The sequence below is a fragment of the Pristis pectinata genome, chromosome 32 (assembly GCF_009764475.1).
Source record: "Pristis pectinata isolate sPriPec2 chromosome 32, sPriPec2.1.pri, whole genome shotgun sequence".
Classification (NCBI taxonomy): domain Eukaryota; kingdom Metazoa; phylum Chordata; class Chondrichthyes; order Rhinopristiformes; family Pristidae; genus Pristis; species Pristis pectinata.
The window spans coordinates 7,810,695-7,827,559 of NC_067436.1; the positions used below are offsets into that span (position 1 = coordinate 7,810,695).

At 44.6% G+C, this 16,865-nt stretch overlaps 1 protein-coding gene across 1 annotated transcript in view; it reads left to right on the forward strand.

Moving 5' to 3' along the window:
- The first annotated feature begins 3,707 nt into the window (after nt 1-3,707).
- Nucleotides 3,708-16,865, forward strand: part of LOC127585153 (semaphorin-7A-like) — a 44,520-nt gene continuing 31,362 nt past the window's right edge. The window contains exons 1-2 of the mRNA XM_052042366.1: nt 3,708-3,855; nt 16,200-16,336. Of these exons, the coding sequence (XP_051898326.1) occupies nt 3,771-3,855; nt 16,200-16,336 (222 nt within the window). The 5' untranslated portion in view covers nt 3,708-3,770. The remainder of the gene's footprint in view (nt 3,856-16,199; nt 16,337-16,865) is intronic.

Below are 16,865 nucleotides of genomic sequence, written 5' to 3' on the forward strand. Positions count from 1 at the left end.
CAACTGGTTATTGGCCACTTTGAAATTACCAGTCTTGCTCTGGATGAATTAATGGTGCACTGTGTGCGGTATTAGCAGGAGACAGTCTTGGCTGATGAATAGCTTCTGAGTGTGAACACAGATTATTTGAGTTAGTCTCCATCTGATGTCGAGCATGCATGGACAATGCACTTTGGAACTGTCTTTCCAGCTTCCTGTGACAAAAGCTCTCAGCAGGTCAGGCACCAGCTGCAGAGAGAGAAACAGAGAGAATGTTTCAGGTCAAAGACCATTCATCCTGTGGGGCTGTGCTTTATCTCTGTGTACGTGTATCTTAATCCACTTGATTCATATCCTGATTACGTTGCTTCATCTATTTTGGTGCATTGGGTGCGGCAATCTGGAAATGCTGAAAAGAAAGTATGTTAGTGGAACTTCGTTTGACAAAGAGAAATATACAACTCACATCCCGCACCTAATTCTATGTGGCAGTCTTCATTTAACCTTGTCTTCCTCCGATAATTGTCTCGTTGGCAGAATACGTACGTCACTGCCAAAATGCTCATGCATTGTTGTCTGACAAAGTGGTGGGGTTCTTTTCTGAATCATGCACACAGTGTGATGTTGACAAGAAATGATCAGCAGTACATTGGACAGCAACAGGTGAGTGTTTGAAGATGATACAAAATTTATGTGATCCAGTGTGTTTCTGACACAATAACTCCGTAGAATCCTCCACATCTAGTGAACCAATGTCAGTATCCTCTCCCAAGCAACACCCCCAGTACTCAAGCTCTAATTATGTTCAGGCAGCTCCATTGGGAACCATATTGTTTGCGTGCCTGGAATGGGCACCCTGTTCCAAGCTCCATCACTGCAGATTACCAGGAGGGCGGAGAAAACGCTTCAAGAATATTCTCACAGTTTCTGTGAAAATATGAAACATCGTCATCAACCTAGAACATAAAACAGCACAGCACAGGAACAGGCCCTTCGGCGCACCATGTTGTGCTGAGCTAATTAAACTAGTAATTAAGAGCCTAATATAGTAGTCCCTTCTGTCTACACATATCCCTCCATTCTCTGCATATTCATGTGCCTATCTAACAGCCTCTTAAACTCCTCTATCGTATCTGCCTCCACCACCACCACTGGCAGCAAATTCCAGGCACCCGCCACTCTCTGTGTAAAAAAACTTGCTCTACACAACCCATTTGAATTTACCCCCTCTCACCTTAAATCCATGCCCTCCCATGTTAGACTTTTCGACCCTGGGGAAAAAGATACCAGCTGTCTACTCTATCTATGCCCCTCACGATCTTATAAACTTCTATCAGGTCTCCCCTCAGCCTCCACTGCTCCAGAGAAACCAACCCAAGTTTGTCCACCCTCTCCACATAGCACATGCCCTCTAATCCAGGAAGCATCCTGGTAAACCTCTTCTGCACCCTCTCCAAAGCCTCCACATCCTTCCTATAATGGGGCAACCAGAATTGAATGCAACACTTCAGATGTGGCCTGACCAGAGTTTTACAAAGCTGCTACATAACTTCCTGACTCTTGAACTTAATGCCTCGACTAAAAAAGGCAAGCATGCCACATGCCTTCTTTAATGCCCTATCAACCTGTGCAGCCACTTTCAGGGAGCTATGGACATGGACCCTAAGATCCCCCTGAACATCAGCACTGTTAAGGGTTCTCCCATTAACTGTGTACTGTCCTTTACATTTGATCTCTCAAAGTGCAACACCTACTTCTGGGAATCCAGGACCCATGAATGTTCAAACTGGAGAATGAGCACCCTGGAAGGCACTGAGCATCTCGAGCCTCTTTAACAGAAGCACATGGAAGCCCAATGAAAATGGCAGGAGTGCAGAACCTTCCACCAACCTTCCCACCCCTCCATCAAACAACGCCTGCTCCACTTCTGCAGGTCCCACATTGGCCTCACCAGTCACTTCAAAACCAAAAGAAACAGGGGCAGAAGCAAATCTTCTTCAACCCAGAGCAACTGATTGAGTTGGAGAGTACTTAGTCAATAGGAGAAGCCCTGGCGGAAGTAAATGCTTTTGAAATGACTGCATCGTGCAATTCTTTATTGAGAAAGAGAGAAGGAATAGTGCACTTGAGTGTTCCAAACATTTTACAACCAACAAAATATTTGTGCAACACTGCAGGTTATTATCCCACAGTAAGCTCCTCTGTTCAGCAATTGACAAAGAACATTTGTGAAGTTGTTGCAGCATAGACATTGCACAAATTAATTATCAGACAGAATTCCAGAGACAACTTCATTGTTCTCCTTCACAATAGTGCCATGGGATCTTCCATGCCAGCCTCATTGGATGGGTGGGTCTGTGTCTTAATGTCTCCTCTGAACAACAGCACTGGACCAGTGTCAGTGTGGGAATATCTAACTCTGGGCACCGGTCTCCAGTGCTATTGCCATGTTGTTGCAGAAGTTCCAACTTTCACTGTGTCAGCTATTGAGTGAATTTAGTGATTGTTAGCGAATTGAATTGGCTTGACGCCATGGCGGAGGCTGGGAAGGAGCATCCATTCAGCACTTTTGGGTAAGGATAAACGCACTTGTTGTTTTGGACCCATGCACTTGGGTCCTGTTGCCAGTTGTTGCCTTCACCATTCATAACCAGGTTTGGTTGTGTGTCCGGGTTCTTTGGACTGCCCACCCTTGATGATTCGCATGTCGGTGGTCCTAGGTTAACATCTTCATCTCTGCATTTGCTCCCTCTACACATTTAACCAGGATCTGTTTAGCTTGCTGGAGATCACGGAATGGATGTTGTGTCAGACACTGGTGGTTCCAGATTTTGCAGGTGACGCACGTGGACGTCCAGTTCTGGGATTCCTGGGTCTGCCCCCTGTCTCTCCGCTGGTGGCAGCAGAGCGCACGAGGGGCAATGTCTTCACACTGGAGACAAGGCTTTATCCTCACAAGGGTAGAGTTATGGTCACTACTGCTGATGGTATCATGGAGAAACGTGTGTGCTGGGTAGACTGGTCACAGGGAGGCCAAGTTAGGAGATATTTAGTGAACTGTCTGCTCCCTGTGTGTGATTTACAGTTATTGTCACCCCCCCCACACTCACTGTTACTGAGTCTGTTTTTTTCTTTAATTCCAGATGTATCTAATTATTTGAATCTATATTCCCAGCTGCCAAATTGGGACTTGAACCAACTGAACTGACCCTGACCTCTGGGTCCGAGGACCCTGGGGTGGTGATCCGAACCTTCCCCATTTCCCACCCATCTGGGATTGGGAAACTCCACCACCCTCAATGATGGGAACATTTAGGAAGTGTCTAGACGTACTGAGACTCCGAGGCAGAGGGCCAAGTGATGCAAGAGGAGATTAGGTGGGATAGGTGCCCAGTGTGGACGGTGGGCCGAATGGCCTGTTTCCCTGCTGTTTGACGCTATAACCCTCCCTCCCTGTGATAGGGACCCCAGGGTTGAGATGATTCCTCACGGAGCCCCCAACCGGGACTCTGGACACCTCTCCCAACCCCGGACCTCAGCACCCACCCCCCATCCCGTCCGGCACTTGGAGCCGGGACCCTCCGGAATCTCGGTCCGTGTGCTGGGAGCCCCGAGAGTGGCGCTCGAAGCAGCCCACACAGAGGCGGGGCGGAGTGAGTTAACACTCCACGGATCAATGGGCTTCTCTCCGCCCAGCTCCGCCCCTGTTTCTCCTTAATTTGAATCCCCAGCTACCCAACCCCCTCAGTCGACAGTGAGCGGTGACGGATGCTCGGTTTACTGCTGTAGATATGGTAACCCTGCTGCCTGTTCTCTTCGCCTTGCTGAGCCCGGTTGCGGGTCATTCTTCACCCCGGCTCAAACTGGACCTGAGCGGTGAGTGGGGGCAGCCGTGGTCCCGGGTCCCGGGTCCCGGGGGTGGGAGCGGGGTCCGGGTATCAATTCCCCAGCTCGGAGTCTCCGGCCGAGTGGATGACAGTCCAGTCGGTTGTTTGAAGCCTCGTCTTGTCATTGAGCTGGAGATGCGGTACCAGTGGGCTCTGGTTGTGATGTTAACGCGTGTCCTCATCGACCAGTCCCCCGTGGGATTATCCACGTTTTATTGACCTAGAGGTTCATCGCTCCATAAGTAGACATTGAAACATCTTTATCACTTGTATCTCTGTACCTGAATCTGTCATTTCAATATTTCTATCCTATATTTTCAACCCATTTCAATATTTGTGAATCTCTTGATCAGTATCTACTCTTGATCAGTATCTACATTTCTGTTTTTGACAAATTGCTCTTTTATTGTCGTATGTACAGAGGTACAGTGGAAAGACTTTGGTTTGTATACCATTTGTCTTTACCTCTCGTTGTCTTGGTGAAGCAGCCAGCATAATCAAAGTCCCCACCCAACTGGGACATTCTCTCTTCTCCCCTCTTCCATCCTGTAGAAGATACAGGAGCCTGAGGGCACTCACCACCAGACTTAGGGACAGCTTCTACCCCACAGTGATAAGACTATTGAATGGTTCCCTTATACAATGAGATGGACTCTGACCTCACGACCTACCTTGTTGTGACCTTGCACCTTATTGCACTGCACTTTCTCTGTAGCTGTGACACTTTACCCTGTACTGTTACTGTTTTTACCTGTACTACATCAATGCACTCTGTACTAACTCAATGTAAATGCACTGTGTAATGAATTAACCTGTACGATCGGTTTGCAAGACGTTTTTCACTGTACCTCGGTACAAGTAACAATAATAAACCAATCGCATAAGACTGGAAGGTGGCTAATGTTGTTCCATTGCTTAAGAAAGGTAGCAAGGACAAGCCAGGGAACTACAAGCCGGTCAGCCTGACATAAGTGGTGGGGAAGTTACTTGAGGGTATTCTGAGGGACAGGGTCACCAGCATTTGGATAGACAGTCTGATTAGGAGGAGTCAACATGGCTTTGTGCATGGAAAATCATGCTTGATGAACCTTTTTTTAAGAGTTTCTTGAAGAGGTAACCAAAAAAAGGTAGATGAGGGTAGGGCAGTGGATGTTGTCTCTTTAGACTTTAGCAAGGTCTTCAACAAGGTCCCGCATGGTAGACTGGTCTGGAAGGTTTGGTCCCATGGAATCCAGGGAGAGTAGTTAGATGGATTCAAAATTGGCTTGGAGGTAGGAAGCAGACGGTGGTGGTTGAAGGTTGTTTCTCAGAATGGAGGCTGGTGACTAGTGGTGTGCTGCAGGGATTGGTGTTGGGACCCTTGTTATTCACTATTTATATAAATGATTTGGATGTGAATGCACAAGGCTTGATCAGTAAGTTTGCAGATGACACAAAATTAGGAGGTGCTGTTGATAATGAAGAAGGTTCTCGTAGATTACAGGGGGATCTTGATCAGTTAGGGAAGTGGGCAGAGGAGTGGCAAATGGATTTCAATACAGATAAGTGTGAGTTGATGCATTTTGGAAAGTGAAACCAGCATAGGACTTGTAGTGTGAATGTTAAGGGACTAGGGAATGTAATGGAACAGAGGAACCTAGGAGTACAAATGCGTAGTTTGTTGAAAGTGGTGTCACAGGTAGACAGGGTGGTGAAAAAGTCATTTAGCACGCTGGCCTTCATCATTCGGGGTATTAAGCATAGGAATTGGGACATCATGTTTCAGTTGTATAAGTCATTGGTGAGGCCACACTTGGAGTATTGTGTACAGTTTTGGTCACCATTGTTGTAGGAAAGACATGGTTAAACTGGAAAGAGTGCAGAAAAGGTTTAATGAGGATGTTGCCAGGACTGGAGGGCCTGAGTTATAGGGAGAGGTTGGCCAGGCTAGGTCTTTATTCCTTGGAACATAGGAGAATGAGGGATGACCTTATGGAAATGTTTAAACTTGTTAGAGGCATAGATAAGGAGGACGGTAACAGTCTTTGCCCCTTGGTTTAGGAGAGTCCAAAACCAAGGGGCATTGATTTTGGGTGAGAGGGGAAAGATTTAAAAGGGATCTGAGGGGCAACTTTTTCATGCAGAGGGTGGTGAGTATGTGGAATGAGCTGCCAGAGGAAATGGTTGAGACAGGTACAACAGTATCATTTAAGAAGCACTTGGATAGATGCATGGAGGGGCAGGTCTTAGGGGATATGGGCTGAACGCAGGAAATTGGGACTGGCTGGGTGGGCGTCATGGTCAGCATGGTCTGGTTGGGCCGAAGGGCCTGTATCCGTGCTGTATTGCTTCATGATTATGGGTCTGTCCATATCATTTCATCACATCAGTACATTGAGCTAGTACAAGGAAAAGCAATAACAGAATGCAGAATAAAGTGTTACGGTTACAGAGAAAGTGTGATGTAGGTAGACAATAAGGTGCAATGCCATAATGAGTTAGATTGTGAGGTCAAGAGTTCATTTTATCATCTTATCGCTGTCTTATAACAGTGGGATAGAAGCTGTCCTTGAGCCTGGTGGTACATGCTTTAAGGCTTTTGTATCTTCTGCCCGATGGGATTTTTTTGAATGGAAGGATTCTAAACTTATAATGGTCTGAAAACCATCCGAAGTATTACAGAGGACTCCATGTCAATCGTTATTTACAACAGGCAAAAAAATACTTCAAAGCACCTCAAAGTAAAACATACAGTACTCGAGGCAAAGCTACTGATTTGCTGCTTCACAGGCATTGATCCCCTGGCTGCGACTAGTTTGTTATTGGCACCTGGAATTTTTCTAAACATACGGTTTAGGATATGATACCAGTGCACGACCCACCTTAATCTCACACAAGTCTTCATGGTTCCAGGGTAGACAAGAGAACCATGTTTCTAGTGCACTAAGGACTTTCTTGTTGGGAGGCTTTCTCTTTGATTTCCTGGGGTGGTGTATTGGAAGTTCTGTACACTGATACAACAACACCTCAACACTTCTTCAAGTCTGCTATCTGTCTGTCTGGAGAATGGAGACATAGGAGACTGCAAATGCTGGAGTCCACAGTGTTACATAGACTGCTGGAGGAACTCATTGGGTCAGGCAGCATCCGTGGAGGCTGAAGGCTGGTTGATGTTTCGGGTCAGGATTGATACAGGCTCTGGTGCTGAAACATCAGCCTCCACAGATGCTGCCTGACCTGCTGAGTTCCTCCTGCAGTTTGCTTTTTGCTCTTATCTCCATCTAGTTCTCTGTTAATCTACATCATCAATAATCCACCTCTATCAATGTCTATACCTAATGATGCACATCTCTCTCTTCATCAGTATCTGTCATCTAATCAAGGAAATGGTGGAACTGGCAAATAGGTGGTAGGTGAAATGTAACTAATGTGTTACTTTTGGGATGAAGAAGGAGAAGAGGCAATATAATCACGGTTCTATAGGTGGCACCTGAACAGAGATCAGGGGTTAACGTGCAGAGCTTGTTGACAGTGGCAGGGCAGGTTGAAAAAGAAGCACATCGGATGCAGGGCTTCATAAACAGAGGTTTTGAGCACAAGAGCAAAGGAGTAGTGATGAACCTTTATAAAACCCTGGTTTGGCTAAACCTAGTGTACTGACCCCAGATTTGGCGCTGCATTTTAGGACTGAGGTAAAAGCTTTAGAGGAAGTACAGATGAGACTTATTAAATTGGTTCCAGGTACGAAGGACTTTACTTCTGTGTACACACTGAAGAAGCTGGGGTTCCCCTTGGAGCAGAGAAAGTCTGAGGTATCTGACAGAAGGATTTACGATCTGCAATGGACAGATCAACAGCTCCCAGTAGCAGAGGGTTTGAGGGCCAGAGGACGCAGAATGAAGGTAACTGACAGGAGGACCAAAGTGGCTGATCAGTGGTTGGGGTCTGAAATGCACTGCTGGGGGTAGCAGTGGAGGCAGGTTCAATTGTAGCACTCGAAAGGGAGTGGGAAAAGCTTCTGAAGGGAAGAATCTGCAGGAACAGGGGGAGAGCCAGATTGGTCTTGCACAGGATGGACTGGATGAACGGAATGCCTCCTTCCATGCTGTAACCATTCGTTGATTGATTTCTTTACAACCCAATTACCTATAACTGTAATGACCTACATATTTCTGTATAGCATAGAAAGAGTCATTTCAACCCATCGAGTCTATGCCAGCTCACAGAGCCACCCCTTTCCCCTCTAATTCCCTCCTGTAACCCCATAATTCCCAAGTAATTTTGATGTCTTTGCACTGTACTGCTGCCGCAAAACAACAAATTGAACGTCGTGTAAATCAGTGATAATAAACCTGATTCTGAGTTACTCCACTGAGCGATCCATATTCACTGACCTGTCCCTTCCTATCTCCCTATCCATTTGCCTTTTGATTTTTCTATTTCTCTGTCAATCTTTCCCTATTATAGCGTAGTTGCAAATGATTTTCTGGCAGTTGGTTTCTGCACAGCAAAATCCCAATAGAAGCAGGGAGAAGCCTTTGTGGTCATATTTGAAAATGTCTTTTGATCAGAATAGGCTGACGCAGGAGGTTAGAATACACGGGATCCAGGGTGAAATCGCAAAATGGATACAAAATTGGATTGGTGGCAGTGGAGGAATGTTTCTCAGGTTGGAGTCCTGTAACCAGTGGTATGTTGCAGGGATCAGTGCTGGGATCCTCGTTGTTTGTCATATATATTAATGATTTGGATGAGAATCTAGTGGCATGAGTAAGTAAGTTTGCAGATGACACCCAAATTGTTGGCATTAGTTCTGACGCAAGGTCTCGATCCAAAATGTCAACCGTCCCCCTGCCTCCACAGATGCTGCCTGCCCCACTGAGTTCCTCCAGCAGTTTGTTTTTTGCTTGGGGTTTAAATACATAGTTTCCTGAAAGTGGCAACACAGGTAGACAGGGTGGTGAAAGCCCACAGCACACTTGCCTTCATTGGCTGCGGCTTGGAATACAAGAGTTAGGACATGGTTACAGTTGTCCAAAATATTGGTTAGACTGCCCCTGTAATACCGTCTGCAGTTCTGTTGTTACCCAGTCGGAAGGATGTGATGGAGCGAGAGAGGGTGCAGAAGATATTCACAAGGATGTTGCCAGAACTGGAGGGCTTGAGCTATGGGGAGAGATTAGATAGGCTGGGACTGTTTTCCCTGGAGTGCAGGTAGCTGAGGGGTGACCTTTTACAGGTTGATGCAATTGTGAGAGGCATAGATAGAGTAGGTAGCTACAGTCTTCTTCCCAATGTAGGGACATCTAAAACTAGAGGGCATAGGTTTAAGGTGAAAGGAGAAAGATTTAAAGAGGATCTGAGGGGCAAGTTTTTCCCCACAGAGGCTGGTGGGTACACTGAACAATCTGCCAGAGGAAGTGGTTGAAGCTGGTACAACTACAACATTAGGACAGGTACATGGATAGGATTGTAGACGGATATGGCCAAATGCTGACAAATGGGATTAGTGTAGATGAGTATCTTGGTCAGCCTGATTCTGTGCTGTATTAATCTGTGAATACTGGGAGGACTGCAGTATTCTGCATGTTTGTAATGTTGTAATGTAATTTCTTATGTTTTGGTTCATATTGCAGTTTCTATAGATCTGTAGTGTACAAAACAGCATTGATTTACACAGGCACCTCTTGGTATAAAGCAGTTAGTTTTGTGTTTGAGCTCATCCTGTTTGTTCAGAGAAGATTGACGATGATGCTTCTGTTACAATTAATCTACGATGCAGTCTCATAGCGTAGGCTGCAGGTAATCTCATTACGATGGAGTTTACCATCTGGTTATCATTTATCAGGAGAGACGAAACAGGCTGGGGTACTTTCCAGCGACAAACTCTGTTTGCCTATTGAAATCCTATTTGAGTGAAAAGAGAGAATGTTTTGGAGCCGGAGTGTGGGTTGTGGTCCTGCACCTTGGTCTCCCTCGGACTGGAAGTGACAGACAGTGAAACTGCAGGTGAAACCAAGCAGTGTTGGCTGTATCTGTGGGACAGAGAAACCTGAGGTCATACTAACGGGCTGACCACCTGTCCTTTGCATCAAAAGGCCCTCAGTATGGAACTGAAATGTTAAAAATTGTTGCAGCTGAAATGTCACCAATAGCCTGGAACCGTGGATGGAGCGACCCTTTGTCTACTGTTTTCACTATCCGTATTGCAAAATATGGTGAAAAATATCTAAACTCCAATAGGTCTCACCCAAAATAAAAACATGAGATGGTTACATGACAGGAAGTCACAGTCGAGTTTATGGTCATATGCACAAGTACATGTATGCCCAGGTGCAATGGAGTAAGAATAAGAACGAATAAGATATCTTTTAGTCACATGTACGTCGAAACACACAGTGAAATGCATCTTTTTGCGTAGAGTGTTCTGGGAGCAGCCCACAAGTGTCGCCACGCTTCTGGCGCCAACAAAGCATGCCCACAACTTCCTAACCCGCATGTCTTTAGAATGTGGGAGGAAGCTGGAGCACCTGGAGGAAACCCACGCAGACACGGGGAGAACGTACAAACTCTTTACAGACAGCGGTGGGAATTGAACACTGGTCGCTGGTGCTGTAATAGTGTTGCGCTAACTGTTACACTACCGTGCCTGCCCCTGAAAAATGTACTTGCAGCAGCATCACCGGCACATATCATTAGAGACAACACGTTCATAAGAAAAATGTGTATTAAACATTAATTATATAAGAAAGAACACAATTAGAGCAAAAAAAAGCCCATTGTAGTGCAAAGTAGTCATGGTGTTGCTGTACTGAGGTAGTGATTAGGGTTGTGCAGGTTGGTTCAAGAACCAAATAGGTGAAGGGAAGTAGCTGGGTGTGGGGACTTCAGGCTTCTGTGCCTCTTGCCCGATGGTAGCTGCAAGAAGATGGCATGGCCTGGATGGTGGGGGATCTTTGATGGATGTTGCCTTCTTGAGGCAGCACCTCTTGTATATTCTACCAGTGGTGGGGAGGGATGAGCCCGTCATGTATTGGGCCGAGTCTGCAGCTTCTTGCATTCCTACGCATTCCAATTGCCGTACCAGACCATGATGCGACCATCTAGGGCCTGACACACCGGTGATCGATCCCTGCCAGGCTTCTGACATAGATCGCATTATGGTGTCAGTAAAGCTGATTGGCCTCAGGAGTGTCTCACTCGGGTGTATGGCCCCTCATGTTCCTTTCACCATCTAGGTCATATAATGTCACATTTTCTCCTTCCTCTTGGCTTGACCTGCCAGGCCCTCGGTCAGTACTCCTCTCCAGTACCATCCCCTCATGAGGAATCCAACTGTTTAAATAGTTTCTTTCGCTTTGATTACTACACGCTGACTCTCAGGAAACCCTTTCAAATGCACTTTCGTTTACGAGTGTCTCTATTGCACTGATTTTCCTTTTCGTCCTAGTGTTTATGCCCTTGATATGCCAATAGCCACTGCGTTTCCTTCCAGACCCTTGTGTCTAGGATTCAGCCTTGTGATGGATTATTTCTTCACTGGATAACCTGACTCACCCACTCCTTGATAGGTAATTTATCAGCACTGTAATATGAGACTTTCCTCCGTCAGAGCCATTTCTATTGTTAGCACAGACAGTTACCTGATGTGAAAATGATACAGTGCAGTGTTCGTGACCTGCATGAGATCTGTTTCAGCAACCAGGGAAAAATGAATTCATCTACTTGTGCACTTTCTATTTTAATCAACTACCCCTGAATGCCCAGTCCCAGGACAGACTTGCTGCTCACGTCACACTTCTATGTGACTTGGAGCATCCTGATGGTGACTGGGGAGGTTGATTGATAACAAGCGGATAAACATGATTGGAAAATGCTTGAGTGAGGAGATGGATGATTTTATGCAGTGACATGATGTGCATCGAAAGGTTGAGAAGCTGCTAGAAGCAGAGTCAAAAGGAACCAGAATTTTATTTGCACCTGGAATGGAAAGGTTTAAAGGGAAGCTGTAAAAGTTATACTCTTCATAATTTTCCCAAAATACTTACCCATTGAAAATTGGGACTTACGTCCAACAAAGTCCTGAGCACAGAAATTCCTTTCCAAAATGTGGTTAGTGTTCTGTTTCATTCCAGTGGTGTTTTTAAAAGTTAGTAAAGATTGCCAACTTCAATCAGCGCTGTACATTGTCACCTGCTTGTTTGAAAACACCTTGTGCCTCGCCACTGTGTCCTCTTATTTCTACCACAGGAGGCCATGTAGGGCTGAGTCTCCCCCTGCTCTCTGGGTTTAACAATTGGCTAGCAATATGATTACTACCAGTTGTGCAGTAAATGGCAATAAACCAGTTTCTTATTCTGTAGTGAAATGCCTTTATTTGCAGTTGAGAGATTACAACATCTTAATTTAACAGATGACATTGGGATTCCCTTTCTGAATCTATGCCCTGCCTTTCTGTGGGTTAAACCCTGCATTATCCTCAGGACTGTTCTGCTGGTCAATCCGCTGACAATCCAATGAATGACCGATTCACTTCCCAGAGGGCAGACTCTTGTCTCGGTGGCCCACTGCTGAAGTCTTCTAAGGAGTGACTAGATCCCCTCTTTAACTCTGTTTTACAGCCCACCAGTGCTGCCTCCCTGCAATTTCTTTTTGGTGCCCTGTTTGTCCTTGAGCTGTTGACCCACTCCCAGCGATGGGAGTATCTGCAGTTTCTCATTTGCCCTATCACTCCCTCGCAGCCTTTGAACTGCTGGTGTATTAATATAAAAGGATGACAAATAGAATGAGCTCAGCAGGGATACTATTAGTGTTGACACAGAAACGCCTCACAATCTTTCTTTAATTATGGGAGAATTCTTGTTCTCCCACTGAATGAACTCAGTCACCTTAAACAATGAGCTACATTAAATCAATAACTGTTGTTAAACAGAAGCACAAAATGCTGTGCAATGTTGGCTTACTGTAGTAACAACTGATTAGAAAAATACAAAATAATTATCAGTAAATTGCTGCGGCTATCATGAAAGAATTCTCCACACTGCAGCACAGAGGTCTGCTGATATTTGATGCTCCTTCCAAGAAAGGTCTCTGCAGTTAGCGCACGGTACGTGGTGTGAAGATGGTGCAGTGCAGTATTAGTGACAGGCATGACACTGGATTTAGCAATCTTGAAGTATCCATCCATTTAGTTGTGCCCTTTCTATTTTTATTCAAGTACGCTTAAATGCCCAATCTCTGAAGTTTGACAACAGATTTACAGCTGGCAATCAGAGTTCCTCTCTGCAGAAGGTCAGCAGGGAATTTAACAGATGAGTCAAATTATGAAGACTTTGGCTTTGTTACTGAAAGAGCAGTTGTGTCACTTGGAGTGTAGGGACGGTGATTGAGGAGACTGGTTAATAACAAGAGGACAGACATTTAAGATTATTAGAAAACGCTTGAGTGAGGAGCTGGATGATCTTATGCAGTGACGTGATGTTGAATGAACGGCTGAGAAGCTGCTGGAAGCAGATTCAAGAGGGAGTTTGATTTGCACCTGAAATAGAAAGATTTAAAGGGAAGCTGTGAAATCTATACTCTTCATAATTTGTCCAAAATAATTGCACATTAAAAATTGGGATTTTCATCCAATAGAGTGCTGATTTCTCCTTCCCGAAATCTGAATAATGTTAATTCAATGTTCTGTCTTCCAGTGCTGGTTTTAAAAGTCCATAAAGATTGTCAGCTTCTCTCAGGAGGTTCCAGTACAGTGCATTGTGTGTCAGAGTACAGTACAATGCTGCATTGTCTCAAACTCAATGGCTTCCTCTTTCCATCTGTTGCAAGAGCTCACAGCTGCAACTGCCAGAGTTGCCTTGGAAAGGAGACATGCTCAATACAAGCTGCACTCTTCCACATACCAGTCTGTGATGCTGCTTTGAGAAAGGCTGCTGCGATGATGAAAGGAAGATGGGAGACGGCCCCCAAGAGCTCAGAGGGAGTTGAGACAGGCCGGTGGAGAAGATAGGCAGGAGGAGGCCTTTTGTTTTGGCTATGGAAACCCTCCTGTGCTTCTCTCTGGAGGTTGCAATGGAGTCTTTGTGAGCTGCAGTACGACAAGAGTGCAGTCTATGAATGCCTTCACGTGGGGTCAGTCTACAAAGCCAGCCTGTCACCAGGGCTGCTTTCCTTTTCCTAGGATGAAGGAAAAGTGGACGTTGCAGTCTCTCGAGCATGGACTTGGTTGCCTGTATTTGGCAGTATGGTATAGTTTATTTGTCCCATCCAGCGAGAGACATGTTAGGGGTAGATAGATCCCCACTGGATGAATTACCTGCAGTTACTAGGAGGCTCAGAATGAGTTGCAATATTGCTCTACTCTGGATTTAGTCTATTTCCAACTGCATCGTCTTTGGTGCTTTGTGCAGAGGTTTCTTAGCAAATATTCCAGGAGGTAATAAAATGGTGAGTTGATACTATTTTACATTAGCACATTGGTCATTAATGCTGATTGAGGTTTTAAAAAATGAGCAAATGATGGGAATGATCCCATGATGAGCGGGATCATAAGTGTGTGCAAATCACATGCAGGTACAATGCATGACTTGGAAGCAAGTGGAGTGTCAGCCTTTTTGCAAGGGCATGGACTTCAAGAGTAAAGAGGTTCTGTTACAACTGTGTTGACTTTTGGTGACCTCACACTTGGAGTTCTTCCTGTAGTTTGGGTCTGCTTATTTAAGATGTTTGATTATTTGAGATGGGAGATGTTCACCAGGTTCTTTTAGGAAAGATTGAAGAGTTTGGTCATTTTGAGGAATGCACGTTAATCTGTTGAAACGAAGAAGATTGTGAGGGGTTTGACAGGAGAGATGCTCAGAGGATGTTTTCCCTTCTGGGTGAAACCAGAACTACGGGGCATAGTTGCAGCATACATGGAGATGAAGAGGAATTTCTTCTTTTTAGAGGATTGCATATCTTTGGAGTTCTCTGACAAAAGACCTGTGGAAACTGTAGACTTGCGTTCCTGGAAAAGATTTCATAGGGGTATCCCCATGTCTACTCTGGTAAATCCCATTAGAATTCTGTACATTTCAATGAGATCACCTCTCGTTCTTCTAAACTTGGGAGTCCAGTCCCATTCTGTTGTCAAACTTCATAAAGCAGCATTTCATAGATGGGAAAAGCTGGACAAAATGCATAATGGGTATTTTGGTACAGTGTATTCCTCTGCATGGAAAGTGGCATGCTACCTGTTGTAATGAAATGTAGCTTTGCAAATCCAGATTTACCCCAAAGAGTCAATGAACATTTGTGGGGAACATTTGTACATTGAGGTACCTGTATGTTCAAGGCTGAGGTAGGTTGGTGCTTGGATCGTGTGGGAGCCAAGGCTTATGGAGAGCAGGTGGGAATGTGGAGTTAAGGCTGGAATCAGCAGCTATGATGTTATTGAATGGCAGAGCAGGCTCAAGGAGCTGAAGGACTACTGTTGTTCATACTTCTTCTTTGTATCAAAGTCGAGTTTATTGTCATATGTGTGCACAGTGCAACAAAAAACTTACTTGCAGCAGCATCACAGGCACACAGTATCATATGAGCAGCATTCACAAAAAAACATAAATTAAACATAAATTTAAAACAATTTTTACAAGAAAGAACACAATTGGAACAAAAAACAAAGTCAATTTTACTGCAAAGTGATCAAAGTGGTCATACTGTCACTAAACTGTAGTGATTAGGGTTGTGCCGGTTGGTTCAAGAACCAAATGGTTGAAGGGAGGTAGCTGTTCTTGATCCTGGTGGTGTGGGACGTCAGGCTTCTGTACCTCCTGCCTGATGGCAGCTGTGAGATGATGGCATGAGAAATACAAACCGTCTGTTTAGTGGAAGTGCATCAAAATCAAGTTGAGGATTGTGAATGTTGCATTGCATGCCACACTCCAAATAAATCATTGCTCAATGCATCCAAAAATACTTCAGATGCTGTGAAACTGAAATAAAATATCAACTACTGAAAATACTCTGCTGGTCAGTCAGCATTTAGGAAGACAGTACAGAGTTAATGTTTCAGTGTGCTGACCTTTCATTAGAACTTCTGCACCTCCGTGCTTTGTGGAAGTATTTTCTTCAGGCGTTCTCAGAAGATAGTAACATAGCCTACAATAGTGAGCTATCTCCTGTCACAGGCAGTGTGATGTGATTCTAATGTGCCAGGATATTTCCAGTGACAATTTCATGGGTTGTTTCAGTAAATCAGTCCTTGATTTCTAATTACTGTGATTGATATTCATTTCAAAATGTTGCTTTGTTGTCCTTTATCTCAAATGAAAGTATTTTAAACCATTAACACCTTGCTCCTCTATATCCCTACAGGTGAAATTAAAAATCGGTTCGTGTTTAACCAAACTGAAGAATTTGCCACCACTCTCCGTGATGGAAGCACTGTTTATGTTGGTGGAAATGGAGCCCTTTATCAGATAAACTTTGATGTCTCTCCCACACTAGAAACGGTACGATAGAATCAAGCTGCTCCTGCATTTGTTAATGGGCTGCGATACCAAGATCAGCTGTAATTATTTGAAGATGGATTAAAATCCGTCAAAGGAAGCTTCTACACTCTCCAGCCCCATTTTGAAGCACCAAGTGTGGTATCACATCTGTTTTGTTGTCCACTTGTTTTATGATCCATTGTTCTTGCACATAGATGGGGCATTTTTAGGGTTAGATAGCATGGCCAAAATCTGGGATTTTGTTGTAGGCAGTTAGATGATGGACATTACTGGCAGAGATTTACCTTGGATGTTCACAGATGTAGAATTAACAAAAAAATCAATCTACATTCCCAGTGTTTCAGCAAGAAAGTGCCCTGTAAGGTTTGCACTGAACTCGTATTCTTGTTTTCATGTTATGTTGAGCTGAACATGAAGGGAATATGTATGAGGAGATTCTCACAAAGGTGTGTGATGTGTAGATCCCAGACCCAGCACAGTCACATCAACAAAGCATATCTTTGAAGCAATGAGTACAAAACAATAAATA